The following is a 24,423-nucleotide window of genomic DNA, read 5'->3' as shown; positions in this document are numbered from 1 at the left end:
CCAGGCTGACAAACAAGCCTATATACTAACAGTGTTTTACTGTCTCTGTGGAGGCTGCGAACTTAATACTTTCTCTGTGAGGGTCCAGTAGGGTGACCAGATGTCCTGATTTTATAGGGACAGTCCTGATTTTTGGGTCTTTTTCTTATATAGGCTCCTATTACCCCCCACCCCCATCCCGATTTTTCACATTAGCTGTCTGGTCACCCTAGGGTCCAGAGAGAGGTATTGATCCCTGCAGTAGGATGATTTTGGGGTGAATTTGGGGCTGGAAGATACTAAGTTCAGCCCACGAAGATTAACCAAGTTGGGCAAAGCCCGTGCGAGGCTAGTGGGCTGTTGGCAGGCTGCTGGGGTCAGCGCTCTGGATCAAAGCTGCACAGCCACAAGACAGCCATGATTACAAGGCAAACAGTGACCGAACCTGTTACTGGCCTGGGAGAGCCCCCAAATGTCACAAGTCAATCAGACACTAATAAAATATGAAATAAACTACTGCCAAATATTTGTATGTGATGCTGTGACTCAATCACAGTCCTGAATTATGTACTGCAGACAACTGATTAACCCTTCAAACACCATGAAAAATTCCTTCCTGGGGAATGGCCACCCCACCACTTCCTACAGTCTCAAAGATGCTCCCCCTTTCGTGCCATCAGTAGTAGCTGGGAAGAATAAAGCATCTGGATCCACTCTAGAGGTAACTTTTGATTCATACACGAGTCAAACTTATGTGGAATAATTTATGCCAAAAGTTCTCCTTCAAGAAGTGTGAAATGCTATTGTTTAAATATTATCTTCCAGCAGAGACCACAAGGTTATAAAAATAAAACGAAATGTGGAACAAATTAAACACACCTTCCTTTGTGACTGAAATGAAAACACCTTTGGAATTCACTTTGTATTGATTTACTGTAGGTGCAGAGCAGACTGTTGAGCCACGCCCCTCCATAGTCAGAGCCTATAAATTCTGATGCTCCGTTCCTCAGGAGCCCTCACAAGATGGGTGCCACAATGATCTTCATTTGGATGTTCCTGACAATTTCTGGATCTCTGCAGACTACCACAGGTACAATGCCTACCATTTTTGCAAAGTCATTCTTACACAAATGTAAAGAGAAGTTGTGCTCACTTTCACTGGGTCCACATCTAGAACTCCCAGTCATGCTAATGGGAGCTTTGTGCAAAGATTAAAGGTAGTATCGGTGTAGGGCCACGTTGGATAGCACAGCTCTGTTCTGTTGAAAAATGTGAGCCAAACAAACTAGTTAACTGTAAGTATTATTTGAACCATTTAAATAAACTGCTTAGTATGGTGAAATTAACCTTGCTCCCACCACCTAGTGTTTTGTGTTAGTGGCTTGTGCCACAATTAAAATCAAGTCAATCAGTAGCCTGTAAGTTAACAATTTAATGTCTCCAAATCTTGGTGTTCAGGGTGCGAATTAAGGAGTAATGTGGGTTCTCTTCCTAAAGGGCATATTTATTGTCAAGTGCTGCAAAAGTAATATGTTTAGGTGCATGGTGAACCACCCAGCTAATATTTTATTAAATCCATTTTAACAAAATGTAATAAGATAGAACTGTGAAATTATCAGAGTGTACTTGGGGTAAATGAACTATTACACACCAGTATGCTGCATCTTCCCCTTTGTAAGTGATCTTCTTTCTTGTTATCTTGTCATTAGTTTGGGTAACCTGTTCAAAATGGTAAACCAACCTATTCTAAACAAGCCTGTAAAGCTCATGTGATATAATTTGGACTTTTGTACCTGGAAACAGTGTGGGTGATTTTCATAACTAGTATTTAAGCAGCATTATAGTTATTTCCATTCATATCAGGCCCTCGTTTAAATGAGATTTGTGAAGGGTGAGGGTGCGATAGCTTGTGTTTATCCATTCAGTGTATTTATGAATGATTATAACAGGGGAGTAAGGATATATGTATGAACCCTAATTGTAACCTTAAAGCAGGGCAGCTTCTTCAGAAGTCTGTCTCCTTCACTAACTTAAAATATCCTTCCTAACATACCAATCATGAGATCTGATCAACCTCTGTACTCCCTGCTAAACAGGTGGCTGGCCTCCCAAGTATTTGAAGGTCTTGACTTAGACATCTTTCTTTCTCCATTCTTTTTGTGTTTCTCTCTCTCTCCCCATCCTCTATCCTCCTCTGCTTCTCTACAACTTTCCTCCCCCAGACTGTCCCTGCTTCTTCCAGTTTCTTCTTTTTCTCTCAGCTCTCCCCATTACTGCCCAATCCCTCCACCACTGCTTCCCAGTGGCCAGGAGAGATTATTTGCAGTGCTCTCTATGCATTATGCCATTTGCTGTTTCAGGCATCTCTGTATTTTTTGCATCTTTCACCCATGTAGCAGTGAGCAGATATGTAGAATTACATCCCTAATGGAAATCTAATGGCAAGAAGAGGAGACAGCAAGCAGTGGTGTCTCACTTAACCTTTAGCTTTGTGGTTAGGACACTCACCTGGGCTGTGGTATGTCTTGGTTCAGTTCTCCTTGCTGCCTGACCTGGAGCAGGGATTTGAATTTGCCTCCCATATTGCAGGAGAGCACCCCAGGCACTGGGATATGGGACATTTGGTGTGGAGCTCGTGCGTGTTTTTCCTTTAACACTCTTCCACTTGTATAAATAATTAGTCATTGGAGCAGGAACTTGAACATGGGTGTCTTACTTTCTGAGGGTGTGCCCTACTATGGCGCTAAAGGGCATAAAGAAGCAGCCACCATCCTCCTCCCTAGTAGTTTGTTAATCTAGCCCTTTATTTCCTTTGCTTTTATTTTAAAAATGCTCCAAAACACAACATTTTTATTTGACCTAAAATAAGTCATTTTCATAATTTTTTTTAGCACTTTCAATTTCAGGTCAACTCAAACAGATTTTAATTATTATTTTTTTGAAAGTGCAAGAGAACTGAAAAAATTATTTCAGGTCACCTTTAATTTACCAATAGCATTGTGGTTTGATTCCAAATTTAGTTTGACCCTTAGGATATTGAGACTTTAAAGTTTCAAAAATTTCATCTGCAAACAGGAATTTGTACAACCAAATTTGATGGGTTCATAGATAAATGAGCAGTTTTGCTGGTGCTCTTTGTGCATCTGTAGCTTAATTTATCCTTACTGTACATGCTGCTTGCAAATAAGGACTTGTTTACTTGAAGCATTTATTTGGCAGCTTCAGTGGTACAGATATTATGGGTCCACAAACAGATGAAAAACCCCTGGAGGTGATAACTTTTCAGAAATTGCATGGGGGGAAGTTGGATAAATTATTTTGTGTTTAGTCTCAGGCCACCCTTTTTAATTTGTGGGAAATTTTGGTATAATTTACTTGAGCCACTTTTGATTTTTTTTTTCAAGCTTAAATAAGATTGTTAGCTTTGGAACATAGATTCAGTCATTCTTTCTTTTTGCTCAGTTAACCAAAACCAACAAGAACAGCAAAAAACATACACCACTCTTTTAACTTGGCTGGGTATGGGTATAGTGCACAATGATTTGGTAAATGTTAACAAACTGATCATGAAATAAATATATTGGTTTTGGAATATTTTCCTTACCAATATGAATACACTTCAGTAGAATTACCTGGATGTAAGTGCAATGTATTAATTACATATCCCATATGGAATACTCTATAGGGTTACAGAATTCTGTAGGAATGTAATAGGGTTTGCTAGAGATTATTCTAAAAATTATAAAATATAATGGTAGTGATGTCATTTCTGTAGGTTTTTGAATCGTATAGAATTTTATAGCAGGAATATCAATACCTTTTAGAACAGTTAAAATGATAGGGTATAATTTTCTATTAAATTCTATAGCACTTCTCTATAAGAAAGACCAGGTGGGTGAGGTAATATCTTTTATTAGAATAACTTCTGTTGGTGAGCAAGTACAACTTTTCCCTTGGATGCATTTGGCCAATATCTGCAGTCATTTGCCCCAGGACAGTCCCAGCTGTGGCCCTAGATAGCTGACTGTAAAGAATACTGTATTTGATTCGAAATTGGAAATGTGCTGTGGAAATGGACCCTGTGCTGTGTCCTGCAATTTTTAAATGCCAGTGTTTGAATCAGCCCTATCAGTATAAGGTTGTGATAGGAGCATTGACTCTCCAACTGCATCCCACTGCTTCCCTGCAGACTAAGGTGACCAGAGAGCAAATCTGAAAAATCAGAATGGGGGGAGGTAATAGATGCCTATATAAGAAAATGCCCTGAATATCAGGACTGTCCCTATAAAATCGTGACATCTGGTCACTCTAATGCAGACCCAGGAGCAGCTCTGAGGGAGCTGAGAATACTCTGGTGATCCCTGATTGTCCTTACTGCAGCTCACCTGCTGGCCACCTATTGCATTGCAGGTGAGAAAGGACAGTAGTTTGTTTCCTTGTGGGGGTGTGCAACCCACAGTGTTGGGCAGAAGCTGAACTGATTTTGCCTAAACCTAGTAGAGTACTTAGCAACAGATGGCTCCTTTACCCCGCACCCCCACTAGCCACCCAACAGAGCGGAAAAGAAGAAATGATGAGAACCAACAACCAGTTATGGCTCCTTGATTCTCTATCCCAAGCCCAGTGCAGCTAGTTTAACTTGTGTCAGCTGACTATGGTCCCCAAGACTGAAGGCCACACCACGCAGTCACCAGACCTTCAGTTACTGCCTTGTTCAAATATTCCAGCACTGTCAAAGGTGGGAATTGTCTAATGTGGGCTCTGATTGGCAGGGCCGGCTCCAGGCACCAGCCCAGCAAGCAGGTGCTTGGGGCAGCCAAGGGGAAGGGGCGGCATGTCGGGCTCTTCGGGGGCGGGTCCATCGCTTCTTCTCGGAGCGAAGGACCTGCCGCCGAAGGAGAAAGGGGCGTGGTGGAGCTGCCGCAGATCGCGATTGCAGCATTTTTTTTTTCCCCCGCCGCTTGGGGCGGCAAAAACCCTGGAGCTGGCCCTGCTGATTGATTTTCCCACTACTGTTAAAATGATCACCCACTAACATGCATTTCTGGGGAGACTGAATATTTTGATCCCTGCAAAATCACTACTTGCTAATAAAGCAATATACTTGTTGATGAAGCAGTGTGTCTGGGACCCCCACCATGGAACCACTTTTTATGTCTAATTCATAGTACTAGCAACATTCTATTGTTATTTTATTATAATATTCACCATAGAATGATTCAATATTCACCACTTAAACTGAATGTAGTTTCTTTTTCAAATGACATAACTACCACCAGTAGTTTAGCTGGATCCAGCTGAAGTATGCCAGGGTGACAGGCCCCTTATAAACAAGATAGGCCTGATTCTGATCTCACATACTGACTTTAGACCCAAAAAACCAGTTGATTTCAATGGAGCCTTGTTTCTCACTTTTGTGAGATTAGACTCAGGCTCTGCACAGAGACAGATTATGTGGTTTAAAGCTAGGACCAAGAAGAGGCCAAGGAACAAGAATATGTTTGGCCAACGTGTTCAAAGTCTTTAGAAATTATTTTTTTCTAACCATTTGACATCAAGAAAAACTATACTAGACTTAACATTATCGCTGTCTGAGTTATTTCTAAATATGTTTGAGAGAGAAATGGCTGAATTGATAGTGGTATTGTCCCTTGGTCAGTTGATTTTTCCAAGAAAAACTCATGCTCATTGAAAAGAAAATCACCTTGTGTTCAATGGTTTATTTTGAATGAATGTCTTTCATGGATCTAAAAGATTTAGCACCACCTTGTGGACACATATATTTTAAAAATTATTATTTATCTGTATTACAATAGTGGCTTCAAACACGTAAGAACTTACAATATTAGCTAAGACAAGTTGCAACATGTTGGTTTAACAAGCAATGGGGGAGAAAGGGCAAAGCTAAGTGGCTTCATAGACTAGCTATGTGCACAGTTAGGTTACAAATCCATACTTTAGATTGTAAGCTATAAATCATCAAGAAATATGAACGATATTGATGATCCCTCCCTATGACCAGCCTAGCTCTTTTCATCTATCCAGCCATCTCTCTCCCCAATCTTCTTCCTTTCTGCTGAGATGTTCTTTGCTTTTTTACAGAGTGCTAGAAATGCCAACCTTTTTTGTAGCTGTTGCCACCACTGTTACTATTGTGATGTCAGGAGAAAGGAAATCTTGTTCTACAAGATTGACTGAATGGGACTTGAAGGCAATTGAAGGAGTTGATCATTTAGCTTTGTTGTTCTCTCTTCAGATGTATTAAAATGCTAATTTAAAATAATGTTTAGGCCACATCCTCAATTGATATAAATCAGTGTCACTCCACTCAAGCCAATGGATCACCTGGATCACCTGGATCGATCGGTCTTCAGCTGTCATGAAGACTGCGCCGATCACAACACATCCACCATTCTTCTCGCATTCTTGCCTTTCTTCTCCATGTTCATCCGAACTATTTTTCTTTGTTTTCTCAAAAGAGAGCACTACATCCACTTATGAAACTACTACAACCATTCCTGAGACCACTACAACTACGACGCTAGAGCCAACAACCACTTGTAAGCTCTATTTTATCTTTGCATTACTAATATTGTATCTATTTTATATTGTACCCACCTACTGAAAATATAGAATAGAATTTTACAGTTTAATGACCATATTCACTGAAATGAAACCACTAGCATGATGACTGGATGATGGAGCTAGGCTGTTCTCAGTGGTGGCAGATGTGACAGAACAAGAAGTAATAGCCTCAAGTTGCAGTGAGGGAGGTCTAGATTGGATATTAGGAAAAACTGTTTCACTAGGAGGATGGTGAAGCACTGGAATGGGTTACCTAGAGAGGTGGTGGAATCTCCATCTTTAGAGGTTTTTAATGCCCAGCTTTACAAAGCCCTGGCTGGGATGATTGAAGTGGGGTTGGTCCTGCTTTGGACTAGATGACCTAAGGTCTCTTCCAACCCTAATTTTCTATGATTCTATGACTGCAGAAGACTAAGCATATGAATAATAACTATGGGTAACCTGAGCTTTGAAAGACTGTATCATAGGAGAAAAAACTGATCAGTGTTTTTGAGGAACGCAGTGAGTGAAGAAGGCAGTGGATGTAATATATCTGGACTCAGATGTAAGACATCTGGTCACTATATCAGAAACAAACCCTTTAGTTTGTATTGGCTTGGACCTAAGTATTGTCACATGGGTTAAAATAGAAAGATGAGTGCTTAAAGAAGCACCGTGATGTGCAGCAATGTATCGACTTTAGTTGTAGTGACCAGAGAGTTTTTGCAGGGACTGATGCCAGAGGAGGGTTTCAGAGGGGGCTGGGAATATCTACGGGAGTCTGAAGTCAGAGCTGCTCTGATATGCTACCGTAACCCTGGAGGCAGCGGCTCTTCATGTAATCACAGAACAGTCAGCCCCTCTCACACTTTGCCATAAACCTCCCTTTTTGCAGGGGTAGTGGGAGCACCATGAGCAGAGTTTTGGGGCACACACAGTGTGGACCCTGTATGAAGTTCTCTCTAGTGCCAGACAATATTGTATGTTAGAAAAATTTATGCTTTCAAAACAAGTTACTGCAGTTATACAGGAAAAAAGAAAAGCTTTCTAGAAGCCTAAGTATTTTGTACTAATATAGTTGGTGTTATGTTTTTTTTTCCAGTTCAAACAATGGGTGATGGTGAGTCTGTCTACATACAGTATTGTTTACATTTGTACTGATTTTAATTTACAATGTTATGCATTTAGCTAACAACTCTCTGTGTTGTGGCTTGATAAATGACAATGCCCTGTGAATTTAATTATGATTGTAATGAAATTGAAATTGAAGCCCTGGAAACATGAAGTGAGTCTCATGCTTGGGAGAGATAGTTCAGAGTGCTGGAGCACAAAGTCTCCTATTCATTCACAGAAAAAACACAGCACAAGCCATGGCTACGTGGACCAACCTTCCTCATTTGGTGGGACATCTCGGGTGAGGCACATTGATCACTGAGTCTTTGGCCTCTCTGCTGAGACAATCATGTCAACTAGGATAGTGCTATGGCCAGCCAGGAGCTAAAGGAGGATGACTAGCTTCTCAATAAATGGCATTGCATTGCCAATATGAGACAAATTTTAATTGGTAACCAAGAAGTATTAAGACATCTCCATGTGAAAATGGACAAATAGTCTAGCAATCTATTGATTTGTGTCTTTCACAGATCTGGTGCTAGGACTTGCAAATGGGCCAAACCGCTGTGCAGGTCGTGTTGAAATCCTTCACTTTGGAGGCTGGGTAAAAGTTTGTGGTGATTTGTGGGACATGAACGACGCACGAGTTGTGTGCAGGCAACTGGGCTGTGGCGAGCCTGTTGCTGCTCTGAGAAATAGCTATTTTGGTGAAGGCTGGACAAGTCCTTGGATGACTAATGTGAGCTGTACTGGCTCTGAAGACGTTTTGTGGTCTTGCCCTTATGAATATGCACACTATTCATGTGGTGTTTATGGAGATGCTAGCGTCATATGTGCAGGTATGTATTCTCTTTTATTGCATATCTGTAGCTTTTATACTCAGCAAATCAGCTTTGTGTTTCTGTAAAATAAACTAAGGATTGTATTTTTTAAAGTTTTGCTTTACACTTTTTCTTTCAGTATATGTCACATTCTTAGCTAAAATCTGTAAACCATACTTTAAAGGAAAGGTCATTAGGTGCTGATGTAGATCAGTGGTTCCCAAACTGGGGTTCGCGAACCCCTGGGGGTTCGCACAATGGTACAGGGGGTTCGCCAGAAAAATTTCCCTAATGGCAGCCAGAGGACCCTGGGCATGGGAGGCAGCGGGTGGGACCTGATTGCTGGGCAGACAGCCTGAGCCCAATGGAGCACTGAGCAGGCAGCCGAGCCCTGGTCAGCGGGGGGGTCGGCAGTCCGAGCTCCATGGGGAGTGGGCATAGGCAGTTGGGGCTGGCAGCCCGAGCCCTGCTCCCATCAGTGGAGGAGCAGGCAGCCTGAGCCCCAGCAGTCAGTGCGGGGCTGGCAGCCTGAGCCCCATGGAATGTGGGGCTGGACAGTTGGGGCTGGCAGCCCAAGCCCCGGCGGTCAGCAGGGACCGGCAGCCCAAGCTCAGTTGAGAACTGAGCAGGCAGCTTGAACCCCGGTTAATGGGGTCCAGCAGCACGAGCTCCGCGGAGTGCAGAGCCGGCATCCCAGACTCTGGCGCAGGGCCAGTAGCCTGAGCCCCGTGGTGGGCAGGGCGGCAGCTGGGACCCCGGTGTGCAGGTGGCAGCTCGGACCCCTGTTCTTGGCAGACTGGGGAAGTTGGGTGGCATGAGGGGCAGAGTAAGCAGCGGCCATGCTGTACATGGGGGTGATCCAGGCTAATTTTTCCCTCCTGGGGGACAGCCCTTGTGGCGGTAGAAAAGCTGTTTGGGAGCCAAACCAGCCGGAACTACGTTGTAGCCAGTGTAGCAGTGTTAAGGTGCCTCAGTAATTGTCATTCTCTCTGGAGTGCTGTTTTGCTTCAGTGAAATGTGAGCGAATCTTCATTTTCTAGTTTGTTGGTTGTTAGCATTCTCTCTGTGTTATTTTTATTACAACTTTTGTACACAAGTTCAATGGGTAAGTGGCTGAAAAAGGAAAGTGTAAAGACACAAGAATCAGCTAGTGTTTCCTCAAGTCCACACTGTGGAAAATCTAAGTCTAATGACCATGATGGTCCTGGAAAGTCACTTACAAAGAAAAGAAAAGAAAAAATGACAATTATATAAAATATGGCTTTATATGCATTGGTGATCAAATCACTGTGATTTGTGGTGATGGTTTAGCACAGTGTTTCCCAAACTTGGGACGCTGCTTGTGTAGGGAAAGCCCCTGTCGGGCCGGGCTGGTTTGTTTACCTACTGCGTCTGCAGGTCCGGCTGATCGCGGCTCCTACTGGCTGCGGTTTGCTGCTCCAGACCAATGGGGGCTGTGGGAAGCAGCGCGGGCTGAGGGACGTACTGGCCACCACTTCCAGCAGCTCCCATTGGCCTGGAGCAGTAAACCACGGCCACTGGGAGCCGCAATCGGCCGGACCTGCGGATGTGGCAGGTAAACAAACTGGCCCGGCCCGCCAGGGGCTTTCCCTGCACAAGCGGCGTCCCAAGTTTGGCAAACACTGGTCTAGCAAACAGCAGCCTCAAACCTTCTCTACTTCAGTGCCATTTAGAAACTAGGCATTCTGCACAACTCGACAAGCCAGTTGATTTTTTTCAAGTGAAAATTAGCTGAGAGGAAAAGTGACATTACCAGTTTTATATCCAAAGCAAGTACTGATAATGAAAATGCACTTGAAGCGTCATACCGCGTGAGCTACCAAGTAGCAAAAGCATCGGAAGCCCATACCATAGCAGAGAGCTTGATTGGTCCATGTATAAAAAAGGTAGTTCACTGCATGCTCGGAGAAAAGGTTGCAAAAAGGATTGACATGGTACCTTTGTCCAATAATATGTTGTCACGAAGAATTAATGATATGTCAAATAATGTAGAGACTACAATTATACATAGAGTGAAAAATAGTCCATATTATGCTATACACTTGGCTGAATCAACTGATGTAGCTAATCTAGCTATTTTGCTACTGTTTGTACATTATGTAAATGAAGGTATGGTTAAAGAAGACTTGTTGTTTTGCTGACCATTAGAAGAATGTACAACTGGAAAAGATATTTTCAATCTGGCTAATGCATATTCTCAAGAAAAGGAAATAGATTGGTCTCATTGCCTAGACATTTGCACTGATGGGGTCACATCAATGATCGGGAAGTATAGTGGATTTGTAGCTCGAACAAAAAAGGTTGCATCAAAAGTCTCATTGCAGTATCCATAGACAAGCCCTCACAACAAAACTCATGCCTGAGGGACTGAAGAAAGTGCTGGACAATGCAGTGAAAATGGTGAATTTCATAAAATCACGGCCAACAAATTCCAGATTATTTCACCTACTTTGTGAAGAAATGGGTAGTATACACAATTGTCTGTTGACCCACACCGAAGTTAGATAGCTCTCACAGGGCAAAATCCTTGTGCACTTGTTTGAGCTTAGAACGGAAATCCTAGTTTTTTCAACAGCCACCCTTTCCACCTTGCTCCAGAGCCTAGTTTATTTAGCAGATATTTTCTCAAGAATTAATGTTTTAAAATTATCTCTTCAAGGCCTCAATATAACTGTTTTCAAAGTGTAAGAGCGAGTTGAATCCACGATAAAGAAGTCGCAGTTCTGGGAAAGTTGTCTGGAAAACAATCAAACTGAGTGTTTCAGTAATCTTCATGACTTCTTGGCAGAACATAAACTTCAGTTGGATCAGTGCACTAAAACCAATATAACTGCACACCTAAAAGGACTTTGCACAACTTTCAGGGAATACTTTCCAGCTATGTCAGGCAATAATGACTGGATTCGCAACCCTTTTGATGATACCACTTTCTCAATGCAGATATTGATCACTGAGGAAAAAGAGAAATTGATTGAGATCTCCTGTGATTACGAACTGAAAAGGAGTTTCAGAAATCTGTCATTGATCAACTTTTGGCTGAGTTTAAGAAACGAGTACCCCTTTCTGGCAGAAAAAAGCTACTACACTTTTGTTACCATTTACAACGACATACTTATGCGAGAAAGCGTTTTCCTCATATGCACATCTGAAAACCAAACACAGAAAGAGACTCGATGCCAAATCAGACCTGAGACTTTATCTTTCTCCAGTGGTTCTGGACTTCCAAGAGCTATGCAGAGCAAAGCAAGCGCATCCATCACACTGAGGAAATTTAAACTTAAATCCCTGGAAATATTCATTTTTATGAGGGGGTTCACAAGATTTCACAATTAGTAGAAGAGGTTCACGGATTGTTAAATTTGTGAACCACTGATGTAGATTATACTGGTGAGTAATATCATGAACCATCTAGGGTATGTGTAGGTCAGGAGTTTAATCAGCTGGGTTACTATGGCCCAATCTGTCCTCCCTTAAGGTCAAGGGATATTACTCCATTAACTTTACTGGGATTTAGTTTGAGTCACAGGAAGCAGAATTTTATTACCTGATGGTTATCCTAATGATTAATATAATTAAATTTTTGTAAACATGGTGTTTCATGCTTCTGCTCTGTTGATTTGAAACATGACATCCTCAATGAAAGACCCATCCAATAGGAATGTCCCATGTCTAAAAGTCTGATGTTTCTGCATCAACAGGTTCTGGACTAACAGCGCCTCCAGAAACAGGTAACTCAAGATTTATACTTTGCCTTGTAAATTACGGACTTGATCCTGCTAGATGCTGAGCAATCTGGCTCTAATTCAGCAAAGCACTTAAGCACAGGCTTAAATATATGCCCATAAGTAGTGCCATTGCAGCTGGTGAGACTACATCAGCTTTAATGTTTTGCTGGACCAAAGCCAGACTGCTCAGTACCTGGCAGAATAGGTTCTATATGTTGAACTGCACATCTCCGTAATCTGTACTTCAGTGTTTAAATGCACTTATATAATACTGCTAAACAGGAAGTTGTGCTGCTACTATTAAGAATTTAAACAAAGGAGAGGTTAGATGCAATCTTTATCATTTTTTTCTTGCTGATAAAGAAACAATGTAATGTTTTGAAAGTATTGATCTTCATGGTAGGCACTGAAAAGTTTTATCTTCTTTGGTGTGGGTATTAAAACTGTAACAAGTATTCCTCAGGTAATACAGGAAAAAGCTGATGTACCCAAAACTATAGTTGTGGGCATGGAATTCACAAGAACTACACATCTAGATATAAGCCCCTGAGTTGATACTAAATAATAAAAAAGGAAAAATTCCTTCCAGTAGATTCTGTGGCACCACTTTGAATATATTTATCTCTGTAAGAATGTTTAGTCCAGATCCTCACCCCATTTGAATTGGTGTCGCTGATCCAAGTCAATGTATCTACACCATTGTACACTAGCAGGGGATCTGTCTCTGCGAGGTTCCTTGACCATTTGAGACAGTCATCAAATTACCCAGTATTAAATAGATGAACAATTTAGAAGACACCTTTAAACTACAATAATTGTTCAAAGAAAAAGAAACCAACAAATACAAATTCCTTCACTATATACTGTTGATTAATCACAGTTACCTCATGTGATTAAATCAAAAAATTAATCGCAATAAAAAATGAATAGTGATTAATCATAGTTTTAATAGCACTGTTAAACAATAGATTACCAATTAAAATGTATTAAATATTTTTGGATGTTTTTCTACATTTTCAAATATATGGACTTCAGTTACAACATAGAATACAAGGTGTACCGTGCTCATTTTATATTATTAATTTTGATTACAAATATTTGCACTGTAAAAATGATAAACAAAAGAAACAGTATTTTTCAGTCCACTTCATCCAAGTACTGTAGTGCAATCTCTTTATCGTGAAAATGCAATTTACAAATATAGATTATTTTTGTTAACATAACTGCACTCAAAGACAAAACAGTGTAAAACTTTAGAGCCTACACGTCCACTCAGTCCTATTTCTTGTTCAGCCAATCACTAAGACAAACAAGTTTGTTTACATTTATGGGAGATAATGTTGCCTGCTTCTTATTTACAATGTCACCTGAAAGTGACAATAGGCATTCACATGGCACTTTTGTAGCCGGCATTGCAAGGTATTTACATGCATGATATGCTAAACATTCTTATGCCCCTTCATGCTTCATCCACCATTCCAGAGGACAAGCTTCCATGCTGATGACGCTCGTTAAAAAAATTAATTGGTTAATTAAATTTGTGATTGAACTCCTTGGGCGAGAATTGTATGCCTCCTGCTCTGTTTTACCCCTATTCTGCCATATATTTCATGTTATAGCAGTCTCGGATGATGACCCAGCATGTTGTTCATTTTAAGAACACTTTCACTGCAGATTTCACAAAACGCAAAGAAGGTACCAATGTGAGATTTTTATGGATAGATATAGCACTCGACCCAAGGTTTAAGAATCTGCCTTCCAAAATCTGAGAGGGATGAGGTGTGGAACATGCTTTCAGAAGTCTTAAAAGAGCAACATTTTGATGTGGAATCTTCAGAACCTGAACCACCCAAAAAAAAAAAAATCAATGTTCTCTGCTGGTGGCATTTGACTCAGATGATGAAAATGAACATGCATTGGTCCGCACTGTTTTGAATCATTATCAAGTAGAACCCATCATCAGCATGGACGCATATACTCTGGAATCAGGGCTGACTCCAGGGTTTTTTCCACCCCAAGTGGCGGGGGAAAAAAAAAAATGATTGCGATCGGCAGCACTCCAACGGCAGCTCCACTGCGTCGCTTTCTTATTCGGCGGCAATTTGGCGGCAGGTCCTTCCCTCCAAGAGGCACAGGGACCCTCTGCCGAATTGTCACTGAAGAGCCCGACGTGCCGACTCTTTCCCTTGGCCGCCCCAAACACCTGCTTGCTCAGCTGGTGCCTGGAGCCGGCCCTGTCTGGAATGGTGGTTGAAGTATGAAGGGACATATGTGTGAATCTTCAGTGTATCTGTCACGTAAATATCTTGTTCATGGGGTCATTTTGCAGATGAAAGACGAGTCTGCTTGAGTGTCATGATTATAACATGATGAAATAAAAAAATATTGAGCGAAACTGATATATATAATTGACATTGCATTGTCTTGCAATTGACATCCAAGGGGTTGACTCCATGCTATCTCTGACTGAAGGGACGTCTCTGGCACAAAGGATGATGGGATCTCTCTTCGGATGTATTAAAATGCTAATTTAAAATAATGTTTAGGCCACATCCTCAATTGATATATATTAGTGTCACTCCACTTAAGCCAATGAATCACCTGGATAACCTGGATCGATCGGTCTTCAGCTGTTATTAAGACTGCGCCAATCACAACACATCCACCATTCTCCTCGCATTCTTGCCTTTCTTCTGCATGTTCATCTGAACTATTTTTGTCTTTGTTTTCTCAAAAGAGAGCACTACATCCACTTATGAAACTACTACAACCACTCCTGAGACCACTACAACTACGACGCCAGAGCCAACCACCACTTGTAAGCTCTATTTTATCTTTCCTTTACTAATATTTTATCTATTTTATATTGTACCCACCTACTGAAAATATAGAATAGAATTTTACAGTTCAATGACCATATTCACTGAAATGAAATCACTAGCACGATGACTGGATGATGGGGCTAGGCTGTTCTCAGTGGTGGCAGATGTGACAGAACAAGGAGCAATGGTCTCAAGTTGCAGTGGGAGATGTCTAGGTTAGGTATTAGGAAAAACTATTTCCCCCACTAAGAGGGTGGTGAAGCACTGGAATGGGTTACCTAGGGAGGTGGTGAAATCTCCATCTTGAGAGTTTTTTAATGCCCGGCTTGAAAAAGCCCTGGCTGGGATGATTGAATTGGGATCGGTCCTGCTTTGAGCAGGGGGTTGGACTAGATGACCTCCTGAGGTCTCTTCCAACTGTAATCTTCTATGATTCTATGAGTGCAGAAGACAAAGCATATGAATAATAACGGTGGGTAACATGAGCTTTGGAAGAATGTATCATAGGAGAAAAAAAAGATCAGTGTTTTTGATGAATGCAGTGAATGAAGAAGACAGTGGATGTAATGTATCTGGACTCAGATGTAAGACACCTGGTCACTATATCAAAAATATTCCTAACACTTTAGTTAGTATCGGCTTGGACCTAAGTATTGTCACATGGATTACAATAGAAAGATGAGTGCTTAAAGAATCACCGTGATGTGCGGCAATGTATTGACTTTAGTTGTAGTGACCAGAGAGTTTTTGCAGGGACTGATGCCAGAGGAGGGTTTCAGAGGGGGCTGGGAATATCTACGGGAGTCTGAAGTCAGAGCTGCTCTGATATGCTACCGTAACCCTGGAGGCAGCAGCTCTTCATGGGAGAGAATGTAATCACAGAAGAGTCAGCACCTCTCACACTTTGCCATAAACCTCTCTTTTTGCAGGGGTACAGGGAGCACCATGAGCAGAGTTTTGGGGCACACACAGTGTGGACCCCATATGAAGTTTTTAGTGCCAGACAATATTGTATGTTGGAAAAATTTATGCTTTTTGGACAAGTTACTGCAATTATACTGGAAAAAAGAAAAAGCTTTCTAGGAGCCTAAGTATTTTGTACTAATATAGCTTGTGTTATGTGCTTTTTTTCAGTTGAAACTATGGGTGATGGTGAGTCTGTCTACATACAGTATTGTTTACATTTATATTTATTTTAATTTACAATGTTATGCATTTAGCTAACAACTCTCTGTGTTGTGGCTTGATAAATGACAATGCCCTGTGAATTTAATTATGATTGTAATGAAATTGAAATTGAACCCTGGAAACGTGAAGTGAGTTTCACGCTTGGGAGAGATAGTTCAGAGTGCTGGAGCCCAAAGTCTCCTATTCATTCACAGAAAAAACACAGCACAAGCCATAGCTACGTGGACCAACCTTCCTCATTTGGTGGGACATCTCGGGTGAGGCACATTGATCACTGAGTCGTTGGCCTCTCTGCTGAGACAATCATGTCAACTAGGATAGTGCTGTGGCCAGCCAGGAGCTAAAGGAGGATGACTAGCTTCTCAATAAATGGCATTGCATTGCCAATATGAGACAAATTTTAATTGGTAACCAAGAAGTATTAAGACATCTCCATGTGAAAATGGACAAATAGTCTAGCAATCTATTGATTTGTGTCTTTCACAGATCTGGTGCTAGGACTTGCAAATGGGCCAAACCGCTGTGCAGGTCGTGTTGAAATCCTTCACTTTGGAGGCTGGGTAAAAGTTTGTGGTGATTTGTGGGACATGAACGACGCACGAGTTGTGTGCAGGCAACTGGGCTGTGGCGAGCCTGTTGCTGCTCTGAGAAATAGCTATTTTGGTGAAGGCTGGACAAGTCCTTGGATGACTAATGTGAGCTGTACTGGCTCTGAAGACGTTTTGTGGTCTTGCCCTTATGAATATGCACACTATTCATGTGGTGTTTATGGAGATGCTGGTGTCATATGTTCAGGTACATATTCTTTTTCCTTCGAACTCTGAAGCTTTCATACTAAGTTAATCGGCTTTGTGATTACTGTAAAATAGACTAAGGATTATGTTTTTAAGTTCTTTGCTTTACAATTTGTTTTATCATGACAGTAAAATGTCACATTCCTCACTAACATACACTTAAATATATTAACCATACTTGAATGAAAAGTGCATTAGCTGTTGATGTAGATGATGCTGGCGAGTGATATAGACTTTAAGGTCAGAAGGGACCATCCTGATCATCTAGTCTGGCCTCTTTGACACCACAGGGCACAGAACCGCACCCACTCACTCCTGCAAAAGGCTCATAATCTCTGGCTGAGTTACTGAAGACCTCAAATCTTGATGTAAAGACTTCAAGTTACAGATATCCACCATTTACACCAGTCTTTTTAGGACATATGTAGGTCAGGAGTCTTATCAACTTATATTTGAATATTATTCTAATAATTAACATGATTACATTTTTGCAAACATGCTGTTTCAAACTTCTGCTCTTTTCTGAAAAATGCCATCCTCAATGAAAGACCCATTAAATATTTCATGTTTCTACACTAACAGATTCTGGAATGACCCCACCTACAGAAACAGGTAACTCAAGATTAATACTTTATGACAAAAATTACTTTCCTGCAAGGTACTCCGACCCCAATCCATCAAAGTAGTGTGCTGCTACTAGTAAGAATTTGGACGACTTCTCTTCATGTCTCTTCATCCAAAAATATTTAATACATTTCAATTGGTATTCGATTGTTTAACAGTGCTATTAAAAGTGTGACAAATCCCCATACATTTTTTTAATCGCAATTAATTTTTTGGAGTTAATCGCGTGAGTTAACTGCGATTAATCAATGGCCCTATATAAAAGTTCTAAATATTATTGTTGTTATGTTGATCTATAATATTTGTCTTAAAATTGTTCAGGAGGTTTTCTTAAATTGCCAATGTGCATCCAGAGGCTGGGATTTAGAGCATGTTTTGCTGTTCCTCTGCTCTTGCATATCATTGGCTATTTCTATTGCAAATTAATGTTCATCTCCTTGATAGCACAATAGCAGGATCCATTGTCATTTTCATAAATGTCTTCTCTAATTGTGCCTTTGTCTCATTGCAGCAAGCACTCTGTTTCCTCCAGTGAGAACCACACCAAGTGGTAAGTGCTGTCTCACCCTTGATTTACTAAGATTTATTTTTTTATTCAACGTCATACTGATCCAGATGTGTTACCTAATCTGGACATGTAATCCCCAGAAGTGGTCCAATGTGGTTTCGTATGTGACCCCAGTTGTCACAGTGTTACCAAGAGGGAAAGAACTAACTAATGTGCTAATAATAATTTCCTTGAATCTATTTTAGGGCTGGCATTGAGACTGGTCAATTCATTGAGCAGATGTGAAGGTCGTGTTGAAGTCTATTACGCAGGATCCTGGGGGACAGTGTGCGATGATTCTTGGGATCTCAATGACGCAAATGTTGTGTGCAGGCAGCTTGGATGTGGATATGGTGTTGCAGCAAAGACCAATGCCTATTATGGTCAAGGCTCAGGAAATATTGTTCTGGATGACGTGAGTTGCAGAGGATGGGAATACAGTCTATGGGACTGTCCTCATTCAGGGTGGCTCTCTCATAACTGTGGTCATTCTGAAGATGCTGGTGTCATTTGCTCAGGTAAATACCAAAAGTTTGCGGTTGACTTGCAGGTAAATGACCATGCTTTCCACCATATCTAAGATGTTTTTGAAAGTTACATTACAAAGTTTTCAAAATATGAAATACAGTTTTTGGAACTGGATCTAATATACTAAAAAGGCCACTTTTTTACTTCCACAAACATTAGTTCCATGCTTCAGCCAGGCATCCCGTTAGTTCCATGGTGAATGTGATTTTGCTAACATAGAATAGAGATTACAACAAGATACTGGTGTCATCTGCTCAGGTAAATACCAAGAGTTTGCAGGTGACTTGAAGGTCAGTGACTGGCACAGAATATGTTTTCATCATATCTAAGATGTTTCTGAAAGTCACATCGCTGAGGTTTCAATATATGAAATACATTTCTGGAACTGAATCCTATACGAAAAGGGCCACTTTCCTACTTCCTCAAACTTTAGTTCCATGCTTAAACCAGCCAGCTAGTTAGTTCCCCAGTAAATGTGATTTTGCTATCATGGAATAAAGATTTACAAGAACAACAAAAAAGGGAGTGAGTGGGGTAGCACCCAAGGATGGCCAAGTAATAATGATATTAGTCTGAAGTTCCAAAGGGCATCTCCTGTCAGTCTGGGTTAGTTTTTCGTTCTGGTAACCTCACTTCCTTTGAAAGTAGAATGCTGCAGTGGGGATGGGGCATGGAAATGGGATGTGGGAAACCTAGATTTTATTCATGCTTTTTCTATGCCACTTCGCTTCTCTCTGTCTCAGTCATCCAAAAAGTAAAATAGGGATAATGAGACTTACTCAAGGTCATGAAGCACTTAGAGATCCAAAGATGAAAGACCTAGTTTCAGCCATAATCTAATTAAGGAAGGTAAATTTTTGGGGAATTTTTTTATTGACTTCAGTGGGAGTCAAGCGCATTTTACTATATTTTATGATTACCTTTCACAACATATTAAAAAAATGGTGTCTTCAAAGTTTTGCTCTACTTGTTTTGATACATAATATCCCCCAGAAAAAAGAAGAACAGGAGTACTTGTGGCACCTTAGAGACTAACAAATTTATTAGAGCATAAGCTTTCATGGACTACAGCCCACTTCTTCGGATGCATATAGAATGGAACATATATTGAGGAGATATATATACATCAGATATATAATATCCCCCAGGATTCTCATGCAGCTTCGAATGTAATTTGCAGTACAAATGTTATAAGTACATCCAAACTAATACCAGAGTCTTTTTTCATTCGTTAGCAATTTCAAGCTCCAAGACAATAATAACTGAAACTATAACTTCTCATATTTCACCCTAGCAGCTGCTGGATATACAACATCTCCATCAACAGGTAACTCATCGCTTACATGTTATCTAGATTACATAAAATGTAATATGCTGAAATGCGCATATACAGGATCACCACTGAAATTTATTATAGGCAGAGCTCGTACCACCATTTATTGTTGAGGTTGCTTAACAGTTTCCATCATAAGATCCAAATTTTAGTTGCCTATTACTTTGGCAAATTTCAACCATTAAGGCTCAAATCTATTTGTCCCAGAGACTGATGTATTTTGGGAAGTTTCAGCTAAAACACTTCAGCTGCTTGAAAAATAAGACTAGGAAGACATGTTTTGCACAGGTTAAAACAATTCTTCCACCTGTTTCACTGAAGAGCTCTGGTGTCTCCATGATTTGGTTTTGGGGATTTGCAATTTAGCAGAAGGGATGTGCATTTTGCCATTCCTGTGTAAATTCACTATAGGTCTCTAGTTATGCTTCTGTTATCTTCCTGCAGGAACACCAGGATACACTCCATCATGGCCCTGGTACACAACAACTCGTAAGTGCTAACTCATTCTGCTTTCATTAAAATGTTTCTCTCTAATAGGGGTCTGTGCTAGAAATGTTTTGAAATCTAACCTATGGTTTTATAGAAGAATTGCCACATGAACTGAAATGAGAGGAAGGACAGGTTGAATAGCAATATGAAGGGCAAATATCAAACGTGGTACAGGCAATAAATGTTTCTCAGTACATTTGTTGAACTGTACAGGTCCATTACACACCCTTACTCTTGCATATTAGACCCCCGGAACACTGAGGTGTGGAGAGTAAATATAGCTTTCTTCAATCCATCCAACTCTCTCTCATTTCTGTTCCATCACTCCCTCCCTAAAAGAGAACAAGATCCTCACATTTAGATTGCCTGCTAGCCTTTCTGCCAAGCATCTAAATAGGTCATTCCCCAGGAGACAGTCCATGGGACTGTCCTCATTCAGGATGGCTCTCTCATAATTGTGGTAATTCTGGGGCTTCTGGTGTCATCTGTTCAGGTAAATACCAAGAGTTTTCAGGTGTCTTGCAAAATAATTCTTCCAACTGTTTCATTGAATAGCTTCATTGCCTTGATTTGATTTGGGGATTTGTGAAGGCAATGTGCATTTTGCCATTCCTGTGAAAATTCGCCGTAGGTCTCTAGTTTCACTTCTGTTATCTTCCTGCAGGAACACCGGGATACACTCCATCATGGCCCTGGTACACAACCACTGGTGAGTGCTAACTCATTCTGGCTTCACTAAGATGTTTCTCTCTGATGGGATTCATTTGAGTCATTGAGATCCCAAGAATCATCACACACTGTCCCCAGGAACTACTCCTCTAGATAAGCCCGTATAGTTGATATTAAATAACAAGAAAGGAAAGATTCCTTCCAGTTGATTCTGAGGCACCACTTTGCATATATTTAGTTCATAATAATGTTTAGTCCAGATCATTACCCCATTTGAATTGGTGTCACTGATGCAAGTCAATGTATCTACACCGTTTTACACTAGCAGGGGATCTGGCTCTGCGAGGTTCCCTGACTATTTGGGACTGTGACATTGCACTCCATATGATTTTTATGAAAATATGCTGATGAGTGTGAATATAATGTAACTGGAATATGCTTCATGCAAAAGGTCTCTTGTAAGGTATCATTACAAAGCTTATAATCTACTGAGTGTTGTCATCCTATTTGTATAAATGTATCATTTTTGTATCTGAAAATAGAAATACGAAATATAACTCTGAAATCCTATTGTAATTATGCAAAGCATGGGCCATTAATGGTGGTTTAGTATCTTGATGGCTCCCATCAACTAGGACAATTGACAGTAGATGGCTCTGTTGGCTTGCAAGCCTTCCTGTGAGTCAGGCTGGGAAGAATGAAGGCTTGGAGTCTCATAGGACGTGACCATGTCACCTGGTACTGGAATCCATCTTAAACCTGGTGCTTTTCCACTTAGAAGGAGGGTTGGGGACCCAGAGAGACAAAAGATTCCCGCCTTGTGCCAAAGGTATATAAGGGGGTGGAACAGAACAAAGGGGGTTCCAGTCGTGAGAAATCCCCTAGTTACCATCTGAGCTGGAGCTAACAAGAACTGTACTAGGGGAAAGGATTGGGCCCAGACTAGGAAGGAGTCCAGTCTGTGAAAGAAGCTTATTGAAACATTTCTGAGGGTGAGATTTTATCTGTAATCAGTTTCTTAATGTATTAGGCTTAGACGTGCGTGTTTTGTTTTATTTTGCTTGGTAACTTACTTTGTTCTGTCTGTTATTACTTGGAACCACTTAAATCCTACTTTTTATATTTAATAAAATCACTTTTGATTATTAATTAACCCAGAATAAGTGATTAATACCTGGGGGAGCAAACAGCTGTGCATATCTCTCTATCACTGTTATAGAGGGCAGACAATTCATGAGTTTACCCTGTATAAGCTTTATACAGAGTAAAACGGATTCATTTCGGGTTTGGATCCCATTGGGAGCTGGGTATCTGGGTGCTAGAGAAAGGAACACTTGCTAAGCTATTTTCAGTTAAGTCTGCAGCTCTGTGGAACGTGGTTCAGACGTGGGTCTGTGTTTGCAGCAGGCTAGCGTGTCTGGATCAACAAATCAAGGTTCTGAAGTCCCAACCTGGCAGGGAAAACGGGCTCAGAGGTAGTCTCAGCACGTCAGGTGACAGTCCCAAGGGGGTTTCTGTGATTGAACCTGTCACAGGGACATTCATCAAATTGCCCACTTTTAAGTAGATGAACAATTTACAAGGCATCTTTAAACAATAATAATTGTTCAAAGAGAAAGAAACAAATGAGAAATTCCTTCTCTATATACCCATGTCATCTTGTGTTAAAAGCAAGAAGGAAATTAAGTTTTTTCTTCAATAATAATAAAAGAAAGCAGCTTTGCAAGAGAGCAGTTTAAAATATCAAAATTGCTAATAAGAAACTGTCAGTCACCTTCTGCCACCTGCCTCTCTGCTGTGACCTCGGCACATCAGTCTCTTAGTGATTTTCAGCTCTTTGCAGGCTGGGCAGAAACACAGTCCCACCACAACTGATTTCAGCTCTGATTGAGTATTTAAAATAACAAAAGAGGCTCCTAATGAGCTTATTTAGCTCTTTCTTTGAACAGTGTGGGGAACAGGTTAAACCAGTCTGGGGACTCCTAGGAAGAGTCCACATACCTCCTGCTGGAACACTTGTCCCCACCCCTCTTACTTTCACAGGGCTCTGGCATTCAATCCCTTGGCTTAATGAGGTCCCTTCAGCTGAAGGTGACCTCCTCATTTGGGACAGGTTAAGCACAGTCCTGCTTCCCTGTATTGCTATAATAATTACAACATTGGGAACTGCATTTCACTATCCCTGCATTCATTGCTAAAGAGATTTGTAACCCAACACTAGCCAAAGTTGATTACTTTGAGCAAAACACTGCTCTATCTGCTGGAGAGCAGGAGCAAACTGTATTTACATAAACACACCCAAAGTCTTTCCCCCTCCCAGCTAGCTGTCAGGGAAGAACTCATTCAGACCCTGATTACATTAGTAATTTGACAGACTTCAACCATTAAGGCTCAAATCCATTTGTGCCAGAAACTGATGTATTTTGGGAAGTTTTAGCTAAAACATTTCAGAGCTGTTTCAAAAATAAGACTAGAAAGACCTGTTGTTCTGCCCAGGTTAAAAAATTCCTTCCAACGGTTTCACTGAAAAGCTCCGGTGCCTCTATGATTTCATGGGGGATTTGGAATTTGGCAGAGGTCACGTACATTTTGCCATTTCTCTGAAAATTCCCCATAGGTCTCTAGTTATGCTTCTGTTATCTTCCTGCAGGAACATCAGGATCCACTCCATCATGGCCCTGGTACACCACAACTGGCAAGTGCTAACTCATTCTGGTTTCATCAAAATGTTTCTCTCTGATAGGGTTCTGTGCTAGAAATGTTTTGAAAATGTAGCCTATGGTTTTATAGTAGAATTGCCACATGGACTGAAAGGAGAGAAAGGACAGGTTGAATAGCAATACGAAGGACAAATATCAAATGTGGTACAGGCAATAAATGTTTCTCAGTATATTTGTTGAACTGTATAGGTCCATTACACACCCAAACACTTGCTTATTGTACCCACAGAACACTGAGATGTGGAGAGTAAATATAGTTTTCTTCAATCTATCCAACTCTCCCTTCTGTTCCATCACTCCCTCCCTAGAAGAGAACAAAATCTTCACATTTAGATTTTCCTACTAGCCTCTCTGGCCAGAACCTAAATAGGTCATTCCCCAGGAGCATTAAGGCACTTTTCTGACTGTTAATATATGGTCCTTCCACTGATTTTGAAAGGAAATATCTAGCATGATAACAACAGCAGAAGAACAGGGATAATAGCT

General features: G+C 40.9%; 1 protein-coding gene across 1 annotated transcript in view; it reads left to right on the top strand.

The window, feature by feature from the left end:
• Positions 1-978: 978 nt before the first annotated feature.
• Positions 979-24,423, top strand: part of DMBT1 (deleted in malignant brain tumors 1) — a 234,414-nt gene continuing 210,969 nt past the window's right edge. The window contains 15 exon segments of the mRNA XM_054035621.1: positions 979-1,069; positions 6,459-6,539; positions 7,646-7,663; positions 8,187-8,495; positions 12,197-12,226; positions 14,961-15,041; positions 16,180-16,197; positions 16,720-17,028; positions 17,610-17,639; positions 18,163-18,201; positions 18,405-18,716; positions 20,021-20,053; positions 20,504-20,548; positions 21,213-21,257; positions 23,868-23,912. Coding sequence (XP_053891596.1) covers positions 1,003-1,069; positions 6,459-6,539; positions 7,646-7,663; positions 8,187-8,495; positions 12,197-12,226; positions 14,961-15,041; positions 16,180-16,197; positions 16,720-17,028; positions 17,610-17,639; positions 18,163-18,201; positions 18,405-18,716; positions 20,021-20,053; positions 20,504-20,548; positions 21,213-21,257; positions 23,868-23,912 — 1,462 coding nt within the window. The 5' untranslated portion in view covers positions 979-1,002.

This window comes from Malaclemys terrapin, chromosome 7 (genome assembly GCF_027887155.1).
Source record: "Malaclemys terrapin pileata isolate rMalTer1 chromosome 7, rMalTer1.hap1, whole genome shotgun sequence".
NCBI classification, from domain to species: Eukaryota; Metazoa; Chordata; order Testudines; family Emydidae; genus Malaclemys; species Malaclemys terrapin.
Note: the sequence above shows the minus strand (reverse complement) of the source record. Positions and strands in the feature narration are given on the sequence as shown.